This window comes from Myotis nattereri (genome assembly GCF_964212035.1).
Source record: "Myotis nattereri genome assembly, chromosome: 2".
NCBI lineage: Eukaryota > Metazoa > Chordata > Mammalia > Chiroptera > Vespertilionidae > Myotis > Myotis nattereri.
In genome coordinates this window covers 166,191,878-166,205,418 of record NC_138076.1, presented here as the reverse complement: position 1 = coordinate 166,205,418, position 13,541 = coordinate 166,191,878, and the positions used below count along the sequence as shown (strand labels likewise).

General features: G+C 40.5%; 1 protein-coding gene across 2 annotated transcripts in view; it reads right to left on the bottom strand.

Annotated features, from left to right (window-relative positions):
* Nucleotides 1-13,541, bottom strand: part of LIMA1 (LIM domain and actin binding 1) — a 98,316-nt gene that overhangs the window by 30,244 nt on the left and 54,531 nt on the right. For both annotated transcript variants that reach the window (XM_081082643.1, XM_081082644.1), the window contains exon 4: nucleotides 4,556-5,023. In XM_081082643.1, the coding sequence (XP_080938769.1) occupies nucleotides 4,556-5,023 (468 nt within the window). The remainder of the gene's footprint in view (nucleotides 1-4,555; nucleotides 5,024-13,541) is intronic.

Below are 13,541 nucleotides of genomic sequence, written 5' to 3'. Positions count from 1 at the left end.
GAAGACAAAGGTGGTAAATATTTGGGAGGCAAATGATGTCCTTCTGACCCCTCCAAACTCCAATGTAGCCAACATTGCTTAGAGAATGTTCCAGTTTCCTGCTATTACTTTTCAACATGTTTTATTGTAATGAAAACCAGTTAGAAACCAATTAAGTAGTTATTTGGCATGAAAGTAAGCAGAAAAGAGATGACTGGTCATCAGTTGGCATATCAAGGACAGCTATTTAGGGCAACAAACAGTGAAAAAGATCAGAATTCCTTGACTGGCACCTTTATACCTGGGTCATTATCATTTTACCACAAAAGACCAAACAGTTACTCAGTTACTAAGTAGGGATAAATAAAACTTCTTTATACTAGTATGAGGTCTTTATGAGAAATTATCCACTATACAGAGGCTATTCTTTACATTTGAAATCACAGAAGAAGCTATAAACTATTCAAGAGTGAATAATAATAAATCTGCAGAAATTTAGTTTTAATAAGATATACGAGAAAGATGGCATTGATAGAAAAACAAGGATAATTCTTGTGTTTATTTAACAAAAACCAGTCATCTGTACTTAAAGCATTAGCAATGTATCTAATGGAGGTAGGATGCTGAGTCAATTTAAGATTTATAATTCTCTGGTAGGCAAATTAAAGATATACTACCCTACACTAGGATGACCACTGTAATGATGAGTTTGTCAATCCCTTTCTTCTCTAAGCCCATCTTAAAATTATGATTTAAAAATATGCAAATGATACCAATTATGAACATCCTCAAAACTGTATTCTTCTTGGAATTTAATTCCAAATAATTTACTTGAGACATTAAGAAAGCAGAAGAAAAAAATCTTATTAAGATGACATTAAGTTGATAAAAGAACACATGCAATTATTAACCATGAAAAGAGAAGATAAAATGTCATGGGTATTTTTATAACAATGTAGAGATTCCCTATAGACACATACCCATTCTTCAAGAAGGCAAATATAAAATGCTTCTTTGATGTAGATTATAGATTCGTTGGTTATAGATAAAATAGCTGATGATCACAGATCAGACTTTAGTTTACTTTCCTTATTTTCTCAAGGGCTTGCTCCACTACACCAACACATACACACTGGTATGTACCAGCGTTATATAAAGCTACACAAAATACTCAGTGTCACTTCCAGGAACTTGGGAAAACCACAAAAATGTTGGACTGTTTGAAGAAGGACAGTTGTTCTCTCATATTAACAAGTGAAGTTTTGTTGGTTTTTTGATGGTAGCCATTCATATAATGATCCTGATAATAAGAGGAACAGAAATTCTAAGGGAAATTCATGGGTTCAGAGGTCTAAGGGGAGAGAAGTAGCAAAGAAGTGAAAAGGGGGTGGGGCAAGGGAAATTTCCATGTTTATTTCAGCCAATGTACTATTTTACCTTTGTAATGTAAAACAAGCTAACACAACTAAAATGTGACTAACTAGAAGAATTAAAATATACCATGAGGCCCTGGACGGGTAGCTCTGTTGGTTGTGTTGTAGGCAAACAAACATGAGCAGAGCAAGGACAATGGGCCAGGCACAGAAGGTCACCAGGGTGGAAAGCCCCACGTGCCTAGCAAGGGACAACCAGTTGTAGAGTAGGACTTTGCCCTCGGGGTGACTTTACTTCCTCTAGCATATTACTGGCCATGAGGTTTGGATCCCCTGACCTTTCCTCCCTAGAGATAACATCTAGGCCTCAGCTGTAACTCCAGGCCCAGATAAGTAACAAAACCAGCCAAGGCTGACCTCAGGATCAGCTGCATGGAATAATGACCCCCTGTCCTGGTGCCAGCCAATCAACCAGTGGAGACCACAACCCTGAATGGACTCACCTGGAAATGTTCTATTAAGATCTTCCCCTGGGACCTCCCCTAAAATCTCCACCCTTAAAACACTTAGGAGAGAGGACCCAGTGCTGCGCCCCCCCGCTCCCCCCCCCCATTTCAATTAGCTTCCTCACTCCAAGCTCCAAGGGCCCTTCCTTCACCTCTAGAACTTGTTTCCTAAACCTATTTCTTCGAGGAATTACTTTTTCTACTTCTGTAATTTACCCAATAAATATTCTCTTATAGTTTGGGTCTTGCTCTGAATTCTTTCCTAGCCAGAACCCAAGTACCGAGGTTGCTGAACCCAGTTTGGTCTGAGCCCACCTGTCAGGCACATGGTGCCTTTCCTGCCACCTACAACACAGCGTCCTCCAGATACACCAAGGTTGCAGTTCGATCCCTGGTCAGGGCACATACAAGAAAATCATGGAGCCGAAACCGGTTTGGCTCAGTGGATAGAGCGTCGGCCTGCGGACTGAAAGGTCCCAGGTTCGATCCCGGTCAAGGGCATGTACCTGGGTTGCGGGCACATCCCCAATAGGAGATGTGCAGGAGGCAGCTGATCGATGTTTCTCTCTCATCGATGTTTCTAACTCTCTATCTCTCTCCCTTCCTCTCTGTAAAACATCAATAAAAAATAAAAAAAATCATGGAATGCATGAATAAATGGAACAACAAATTAATTAAATTGCCTTATCCTTATTAAAGCTGAAATTATGTTAACAATAACCATAACCTAGTTTCAAACTAATTAGTTATTCCTTAGCCTAAAGTAGACAAAATTTTTAACAGTTTTACTGAAATATTAGACAAAACTTTTAAAAGTAATCTATACTGTTTCCAACATGGATAATGCTACTTATTTAGAAACAGCTAATAAAACCAAGGGCTGCTGTGTATTATACGCCCTGAGCAGTCCATTAAGTGACAAAAGACTATTTATTCCAGAAGTTTAAAAAGGTACTTTAAAAAGTCTAATCTTAGGACAACCATCACTCCACCCCCAATCTTCCTGGACCGTTAGCTGCTCAGTGCCTATGAAATTGGGCTGGGGGCTCACAGTTCTTTATATCAGGAATGTTTTCTCCACTCTGACCAGCCACAAAGAGACAGGCTTGCTCTGACCCATCTCTCAGCAGACACTTATGAGAAAAAAGTCTCTCACCAGATCCTTACACATAATCAGCATTTTTGTTTGCTGCAATCCCAGTCATTTCCCACCTTAGGCCAGTTTTGACATGCAGCAGCCTTTTGCACTGAACCTACATTGTGTGTGCTGGCATGACATCAGCTGCTCTGCCCCTTAGCAGGGTCTGTGAGGAGGAGACTTACAATGGCGCTTTGAGTCACAACAAAGCCCCTTCCTCTCTATTTCGGATTTCTGACATTTTTTTCCTTCCATTTAAAATTCTTTTTCCCATTTAAATTTAAAAATTTTTTTTTATTAAGACCATAAAGAAGAAAGAGGGAGTTGGCAGGCTGAGAGGACTACAAGTTGGGAAGGATGAGAGTTTAAGAAAAGTTGTAAAACTGCTTTGTGGTTACATCTCTTGCCAGCTGGTTTCAGTGTTAAAATGGAGCTAAAACTCATTTACAGAGCAGGGTTCTAGGTTTGAAAATCTTTAAAAATTCTTTCTACATTCTCAAATAGATGAGCCCTAAACACTCAAGAATGTTTCTAGGCAGGAAAGCTCCAGGAACTGTAAGTTATGGGAAGAAACTGACTAAGTCACCCCATATATAATTGAGGATTAGGATAGTTATCTAATTTTTATCTCAGAAAGAACGCTTCATACCATTACCACAAATACAGGGATTTGGGCCAAATATTTAGTTTTAAAAATTCAGCATTCCCATCTAGATGGAATCTAAAGTAAATGATGGCTTTGCTACCCATCATATCTGTTTATTTCATTATAATGACTGTTATAACAAACCATCCTCGTGTACAAAGCCAGATATGCAGGAAAGTATGAGAAAACTGGAAAAATTTACCCGTTCTGCAGCCCTTGGATTGTGTTATAAGTCACCAGCATATGTAACTCATTTTCTAGTTAAGTAATTCCCTCTGGGGACCTGGTCTGCAATCCACACGAAGGATCAAATTTCATTAACAGTTGTAGGAAAATGCAACCCTGTGCATTTGCAAGTCAAAAATCCTGAAGGCTACAGCTAGTCTGGCTATCTTCATTGATTTTTCCTGGGAGAGGATTTTAGCTGATAGAAAACATTTGTTGGAAGGCACAGATGAGGAAGTTGAGAAGAGGAGAAAGGATTCAGCTAGCAGAGACAACTAAGCCTCAGTCTTAACGTTAAACTCTGGCCCTAACACTCAGCCTGCAGCTGTGTCCAAGAGAACGCTTCAGCAGTAATTCCACCCCCCAAACCGACAAATGACAAAAGACACAGGAAGACAAATTAAAAGGGCAAGCTTACAAAAACACAAAATCACATTGACATCAAACTCTCTTCCTTTCTAGACATCAACCTGAAGCCCTGTGTGAGCTTGATTTCACAAGAAATTGGGTGGGAACCTCACAAATCTTACCATCTATGCAAATAATTCAAGATTTTTAATTAACTCACTGAACTTGATTCAAGACTTACAGACCACATGCTCCACACTATTCAAACTGTCTGGATTAGAAAACCAGCTTTGTCTATGTGAATCGATTGTATCAAGCTTTAAATGCTCCCAGTCCTTACCTTGGTCTGAGATGGTTCGCCTTTCTCAAACATCATCTTAAGCCTGTTCAGCGGGACATTATATTTCTCTATTTTGTTTGTAGCTTCTGTGTTTTCACTGATTTCGGGCTTTCCTACTTCATGCCTGGATTCTCCTACTAGACAGTTTTCCATTTTGTTCCTTCCTGTTGAGTGGTCTTTTAGAGGTTCACTGTCCTCAATGCGGTGATACGGATCCTGAATATGGGCTTCAGCTGGTGACCCAAGTCTAGTTCTGGGATGGACTTGTTCCTCTCGGTTAGCTTCGGCCCCAGAGGCAGAGGTGCTCACCACTTCAGCAGGAGGATGGTCGTCTCTGTGTCTGACCTCAGTGCTGCTGTTTCGCAGAGAGTCCGTGTGAGACTCAGCTCCCAGCACTGGGTTCTCCCACTTCTTCTTTAACGCAGTCAGGATTCCCCTTCGAAAGTGCTGGGGGGGATTTTCGGTGTTCTAGAAGAATAAGAAGTAAGTGCCAGTTACAACTTGCCTGCTGAAACATTCAAACATGATGTTCTTTGTAAAATGAAAGTTAAAACTCCAAGCTGCCCCGGGTCCACTGGCGTTTCAGACAGCTGTGAACAGTTACAGCCCTGCCACATGGAGAAAAAGCATCCACCCAAGAGAGGGAGAGGGGAAGAGAGAAAAAGTCAGGAGCTGAAGCAGGAAGTGATAAAACAGGATAGCCTTATAAGGACAAAATGAGGAGAAAGGAGAGCCCAGATCTAATGACAGTTACATTGGAGACAAGAGATTTTTTTATCCAAAGATCAATGGGGGAAATGAGAAAGAAAAAGCAAACACCAGGTACCTTAAAGCCTGTAAATATGCATGAATAAAAGTTCATCATTACATGCCACAAAATTATATGGTGCTTTTTTTTTATTATTTTAAAAACAAAAATGCAATATAGCTGAAACTACACAATACATTAATTGTGGGGAGTAGCATCAAGGATTGCTACTATTTGTAGGAATTTAAATTTGCATAAACAATATTTCATTATATCTGACAATTTACATGCATATAAACAGTCATGTCTTATTTTTACATAAAAATCTAATTTTTTTCTGCTCTTTTCTACATGTTTGTCCATGTGTAAATTTTCAGTTATCAGAAAATTCACTATTTTAGAGATCTTTTGGCTGAGAAATAGCCAGGCTTCATACGAAAGCAACGACACCCACTCTCTTGATTGAAGGACAGATATTTAAATATCTCAGAAGAGTTCACTTTCACCTGGGTCAAAATGGAATTAATTTCAAAATATAAGACAGATAGAAAACAACCCGGAAACTGCCAATGTTGTTCCACAATAACAGAGGAAACATGTTTGTTTAAATAAAATTCAGTGTTGCATATTCTGAAAGTACTCCTAAAGAGAGCAGCACCACCTTCCCAACAAACCACAAATTCCAATACTACCTTCTTGCCCTCCATTCCTGTAGTCTGTGACTCACCTGTCTTTCAATTGAGAAAGAAAAGGCAAACCACCTAGTAGTGAACGACTTTGGGGGAATTAAACAGGATTAGTAGCTATATGGGGAATTAAGATTCCCTGTTCCTCTTCTGAACACATGCTGAGAGCCACTTCATCAAGTAGCTACAAGGCTTGAAAACAAGTTACAGAACAGCCTGAGGGGTGGGGGTGAGCTAATGGGGTCAATGGGTGAAAAGGGGACATATGTAATACTTTTAATAAAGATTTTTTTAAAAGTTACAGAATAACTGCTTGATTTTAGTGTTAAAACTTAGCTGACAAGATTTGGCGGAAACATGTATGGATCAGAGATATAAGAAGCATGAAAAGTTTTCTTGTTGGGAAAGAGAAAAAAAAAAAAAGCTCTGGAAGCTGGTGCTACCTTAACTGCCAGCGGCACTCTTGGCTCTGTGTACCTCCTGCCACACAATGGATGAGTCATCTTGGTCTCCAACTTTACCTGCCTTGCCCTTGCCCTGCCCAGACAGGAGCCCTGAGAATCAAAGTGGCATTCTGCCTCCGTAACTGGACACTACTTTTCTCAGAGACAAATCATGTGATTGATGTACATTTGTTAACGTGGAAAGATGCTCATAAGATGCTTTTGAGTGGAAAGAGGCAAATTATGAGACAGCATGATTCCATTTTTTAATACACATGTATTTTTCTAAATATAAGCATAGAAAAGTATTCTGGGAAAAAAAAATAGTCAGGAAATCAATGGGTTACTCTTGAATCATGGATTATGGGCATTTGTATTTTCTTCTTATAATAAATATGTACGCATTGTGTAATAAAATGAATATAAAAATAAAATTAGACATCTTCATATCACAAAACAAGCTTCTACAGAATATGAAATAATTTTGATGTTACTGTAAGCAGCTTGAAAATGGTCATTTCTACTTTACTCGTGGTGACTAGGAAGAGAGGGATGTGTGATAGAATACCAGCAGTGTCCCAAACAAGGGCCTGGGTGGAGAACATCCCTGAGGGGGCATTTTAAGGAGGAGCACATGTGCTCTTTTATTAAAAGGAGCACTTAAGGATACAAGTTCAAAAGTGCTGGAGTGGAGACAAAAAGGGGAAGGGCAGGGCTGTGTGGTCTGACAGCATTAAAGGCCCCACACCCTTAAGTCATTCCTGGCAGCACTTCCAGGTCATGCCAGGTGCCCAGGTCTTTAGGACCCGGGGGAAGCACAAATGGGGAAGGAGCAGAGGCTACAGTCTTTCTGGGGAAGAAAGAGATGCAAGAAGGTATAGAACAAAAAGGTTGGTCAGCACAGTGAAAAGAGTATTGGACTAAGATAGTCCGGGCTATCATTGGATATTGGATTATAGGTCACTTATAATTTCTTCTCTTTTTCTTTATTTTCTACAATAAATATGTATTACTTGTACGTATAATACAACTCCACCCAACCAAGTGACTTTGGGCAAGTTTCTTAATTTCTGGAAACTACCATACAGGGCTCTTGTGGAGAATAAATGAGGCTATATTAAGCATGTAATGCAGCATTTGACATAAATAGGCACCCAGTAAGTGGTAATTATTATTAGATGGATGATCCTCTCTACCCCTTAAGCCATATCTCACAATGGTGATCATCCACAGTACTCAGTCATCTCCCAAATCTTGAACTTGGGTTAATGTCTCTCACTGTTCTTTCTACTTTCTCTATAGTCTCTACTGTTCTACACTGTAGGTGTGGGACACAAAATAAAGTAAGATTCTAGTTGATGTCATTTGTATCAAGGTTTTAACTTTTTCCCAACTATTTTCTCAGAATAAGGCAATGGGAGGTCAAGGATGCTGCAAGTTCTCAAGGGCCCTTGGTTGCTACACAGCCTCTTTTTTCAAAGTGACATCTAGCACACTGTTCATTCTACCCAGCAAGGCTGAGAATATTGGCAGATCTGCCTCTAGACCAGTGGTACTCAACCTTCCTAATGCCGCGACCCTTTAATACAGTTCCTCATGTTGTGGTGACCCCCAATTTCATTGTTACAAATTGAACATAATTAAAACATAGTGATTAATTACAAAAACAATATGTAATTATATATGTGTTTTCCAATGGTCTTAGGCGACCCCTGTGAAAGGGTCGTTCGACCCCAAAGGGGTCGCAACCCACAGGTTGAGAACCGCTGCTCTAGACCATAATTGGCTGCCTGAATCCAGCTCAGGAACACCAAGGAGATTCAATACAGTGTCCTTTCTGCAGGAGCATCTGACTTGGAATTAGGGTGAGTCCTCACTCTGTCACTCTGAGATGTATGACCTTGAATAAGTCCCTTCCTCTCTTTGGGTCTGAGTTATCTCACCTGTAAAATGAAGAGGCTGGGTCAAATGAGCTTTAATGTTGAAATCGACATGGGAATGTTCACATTAAAAGCAGGAGGATGTTTGCCCAGCCCGCCAGTGTGGCTCAGTGGTTGAGCATCAATCTATGAATCAGGAGGTTACAGTTTGATTGCCGGTTAGGGCACATGCCTGGGTTGCATGCTTGATCCTCAGTGGAGGGTGTGCAAGAGGCAGCTTATCAATGATTCTCTCTCATCATTGATGTTTCTAGCTATCATCTATCTCTCTCCCTTACTCTTTGAAATCAACAAAATATATATTTTTAAAAAGCAGGCGGGTGTTTGGTAGGATACAGCAGTGGGATTAGAAACATGGACTACCTGGATGTACAGCCTCCAAGGAAAGGAAGAAATTCCTAGGCTGAGAGCTGTTCAGAAAAGTGATAGCCAGTCATTTTGGAGATGAGTGCTCAGACAGCACAGATTTCAGGAACTGGCATATTCCATGCTTGAAGGGAACCTGGAAATATAACTGGTCATGGTATTAATGGTTTGTGTTTCTGGGTCCTAAGAATAAGTGGGAGAGGAAGAGAAAATGAGGAGTAAATTTTTGGAAATTTAGGTTATCCCACTATTTGCTAAAGGAATAAATTTGCCTACTTGTTCCCTGATGTTTCTCTAACTTGCTTTTCATGGTAGAATGTTTAAGTGTTCTTTTACCTGATTAGTCACTTCTATAAATTTATATGGACACTTCTTGTTCTTCCAGAGACAGTTCAGACTTCTTGCAAGTCTAGTGGATCTTAAAAACAATCCTCTGTCATTAGTGGAAAAACTGGTAAGCTCCAATAAGTCTGTAGTTGAGTTAATAGTGTTGCACCAATGTTAATTTCTTAATTTTTGATAAATGTACCATAGTTATGTAAGATGTTACCCTTAGGGGAACCTAGGTGGGTGGAGGTATATAGGAACTCTCTGTACTATCTTAGTAACTCTACTGTAGGTTCATTATTATTTCAAAATAACAAGTTTGTTTAAAAAATATAGCAACCCTTCCTCAACTTTATGTCTTCCTCTAGTTATTGCTTCTCTTGCATTTCAGAGTTAAGTGTCTTGAAAGCACGAGACCTGCAGCTGCTATTTCCACTTGATCACTTTCCATTCACTCTAATTCTATTACCAAAATATTTCTGAAGTAGCACTAATCAAGATCGCAAATTACCTCTTAAAAATTTCCATTTTGTTATTTTACTTTAAACATTATTTTTCTCAATTACAAAAGTAATAAAAAAACTTGTTAGAAGGAAAAAGTCACGATCAATATAGGAATGTATACTGGTGCATACATGTCTTGAAAATATGCTATAATTTTCCCTATTTGACATCCCCATCCCTCCCCTCCAAGATATCCACTGCCAATATTTTGGTGTATATGCTCTCAATTTCTCCCTTATTTTTATAAACTATATGTATTTTATAAACTCATACTATACTTACTGTTCTGTACCTTGCTTTAATCATTTAATGTACTTTTGATATCTGTATATGTCAGTACATGAAATCTTACCCATATAGTAATACTATCCTATATAATAAAAGGGTAATATGCAAATTGACCCTAACAGCCAGTTGCTATGACACGCACTGACCACCAGGGGGCAGATGCTCAATGCAGGAACTGCCCACTGGTGGTCAGTGCGCTCCCACAGGGGGAGCTCTGCTCAGCCACAAGCTGGGCTGACAGCTGTGGCTGCGAGCGCAGCGGCGGTGGTGGGAGCCTCTCCTGCCTCCTCAGCAGTGCTAAGGATGTCCAACTACGGCTTAGGAACACTCCCTGGGGTACCGGGCCTAAGCCAGCAGGTGGACATCCCCCAAGGGGTCCCAGACTGTAAGAGGGTGCAAGAGGGCACAGGCCAGGCTGAGGGGACCCCTCCCTGCCCCCAAGTGCATGAATTTTCGTGCATCAGGCCTTAGTATATATTATAATATACAACACAATATACTACTGAATATATGTACCATAATTTATCATTCCTTCATTGATGAATATCTGAATTATTTTAAAGTTTTCAGTATTATAAAAAATCCTGCAATAAGTATCTTTTAAGTTTATTTTCTTTTTCTTGTGATTTTTGTGTGTGATAATTTCTAAAAGTAGAAATGCTGGATTAATGGGTATGAAATATATTTAATATTTTAATAAGTATTGCCTGACTTCTCACTAACAGTGTATGAGTTCATACTTCTTCACATACTGAATGTTATCCATTTGAAAATCTGCCAACTGTTTACATTACAATTTATAGTTCATGAATATTTTAAATTTCTTTGATTATTAGTGAGGCTAAGCATTTTTCATGTTTATTGTTTCTTTTTTTTCCTTTTTTTTATTGTTTCTTCTTTAATTACTTATTCACATCCTTTTACCTCAATTGTCAAGTGCAATGGACACTTCTGATTTATTTTATTTGATCTCTCTACAGCATTTTATATTACTGATTACTCCCAGCTTTGAAAATTACTTCCTTCCATGGTGTATGTGATACCCCCTTTTCCTAGATTTCTTCCCATTTTTCTGACCACTTCTCAATTTTCTTTATTGGTTTCTCTTCCCCTGTTCCTCTCTTCTATGGCGAGGTCCCTCTAGGCTCTGTCTTTTGTCCTCTTCTTTGCTCACTGTACATATTTTCTGTAGTTAATCTGGTTTCAGCCCTCTGCTATCTGTTGATGACTCATAACCCATAACTCTACCCAGATATCTCTCTTACCTATTAATCCTCCTGGAAATCCTACAGGCATCTTACACTAATCCTTATCTAAGGCTGAAGTCTCCCTTCTCTTCCCTTCATTCCTCACATTTTAATATGTCCCCCGCCTTTCCTTACTCTTTTTAAACAATATATATTTTTATTGATTTTTAGATAGAGAGGAAAGGAGAGAGAGGGAGAGAGAAAGAAACATTGATGTGTGAGAGAAATATCGATTGGTTGCCTCCTGCATGCACCCTGACAGTGACTGAACCCACAACCTGAACCAGCGACCTTTCGGTGTACAGGATGATGCTCAGCCAACTGAGCCACACTGGCCCGACTAATCTGTGTTGTTTTTTTCCCCATGAATTCTTTATCTTGATGAATGTGACAATTATTTTTTCAACTGTCAAAGGTGCCTATTCTCTTATACCTCCACGTTGTATATGTGCTGCCTCCTCTGCCACTCCTTTACCCTACTTTTAAAGCTAATTCCCATTTGTCCTTTGGGCTCACTCAGGCACTACTGGGAAGCATTTCTTGACATGGCATAGGCCAGGTTATAAATCTTTCCTAAATTAAAACACAGCACCTTGAGTATTTCTTTAATATGGTACTTATCACACTAGGATTATAAATTCTATTTTCCAAACTCTGAAGGCAGGGAGCACATCTTATTCCTCCATAAATTTATGCTCCATAATTGTTTGTTTACACTCATGGTGTCAACTTCTGTTGAACCTAGCTCTTCAGGCCTCTGTCCCACTCCCAAACAGCACATGATGACCAATGATCTTCATGTCGCCAAATCCAAACATTAATTGTCAGTCTGTGTTTGACTCTGCTGAGAACTCTCCTTTTAGAAACACTTTATTCACTTGACTCCTGACATTCTCTTGTTTCACTGCTATTTCACCAGTTGCTCTCCTTCAGTTTTCTTTGCTGGTTCCTCCTTATCTCTCCAACCATTAAACACCAAGGTACCCTTCATCTCAGTCCTCAGAACTTCCCTCTAGCTACACTCCCTCCCTAGGTAATCTCATGCATCTCATGCATCTTTAAATACCACTGACATGTTGATATATATCTGTTCTCATCTCCAGCCCAGATCTCTTCCAATTCTAAATTTGTACATCCAAGTTCCTATTTGACATCTCCATTTAGATAAAAAAACTATAAAAATTTTTATATTTAATAAGTCCAAAGCTGAGCTTCTAATATTTCTCCTACTCTAAACCTGCTTTTACTATGGTCTTCCTCATCGCATTTTCCCAAGTGTTTGGTCCAAAAACATTGTTGCCACTCTTGATTTTTCTTTTTCTCTTTACCTTCAGTATAAATCCTGACCACTTCTCATTACCTATGTGGCTACTACTCCAGTCCAATTCATTATCATATCTTTCCTAAATCACTACAATCCTATATAATAAAAGCCTAATATGCAAATCGACCAAATGGCGGAATGACCAGAGAAACGACCGGTCGCTATGACACACACTGAACACGAGGGTACAGATGCTCAATGCAGGAGCTACCCCCAGCCCACAGGCTCCAGGCCAGCCAAGGTGAGTGCCAGCGGGGGTCCCCCAATTGCCCCACCAGCCACCCCACAGATGGTCCCTGATTGCTGGCCAGGCCTAGGGACCCTACCAGTGCACTGGAGGCCTGGTGCACAAAATTTGTGCACCGGGGGGGGGGGGTGGTCCCTCAGCCCAGCCTGCTCCCTCTCACAGTCCAGGAGCCCTCAGGGGATGTCCTACTGATGGCTTAGGCCCAAGTGGGCCTAAGCCATCAGTCAGACATCCTTAGCACTGCCACGGAGGCGGGAGAAGCTCCTGCCACCGTTGCTGTGCTCGCCAGCCATGAGCCTGGCTACTGGCTGAGCAGCGCTTCCCCTGTGGGAGTGCACTGACTGCCAGGGGGCAGCTCCTGCATTAAGCATCTTCCCCCTGGTGGTCATTGTGTGTCATAGCGACCAGTTGTTCCACTGTTCGGTCTATTTGCATATTAGCCTTTTATTATATAGGATAGCTAATATGCAAAGTGTCCTCTTGGGAGTTTGACCGGGAGACTGGGAGTTTGATTGCTTGCTATGATGTGCACTGACCACCAGGGGCAGCATGGAACAAAGGAAGGCCCTGGCCAGCAACTGGCAGCTGGGGAAGGGAGGCCCCGGCCAGCAGCTGGAAGGCCCTGGTCAGCCCTGATCACTGGCCAGACCTAGGGACCCTACCCATGCACTAATTTGGTGTACCAGGCCTCTAGTTGTCTTATAATTGGCTTCCATGCTTCTGCCATTGTAGCTCTAGTCTCTCCTCTTTTTAAAATTTAAACCAGATCACATCACTCCTTTGCATACAAACACTCCATCAGGGTTAAAGTCTAAGTCCTCAGCCAGGCCTGTGTGGCTCAGTGGCTGAGTGTCGACTTATGAACC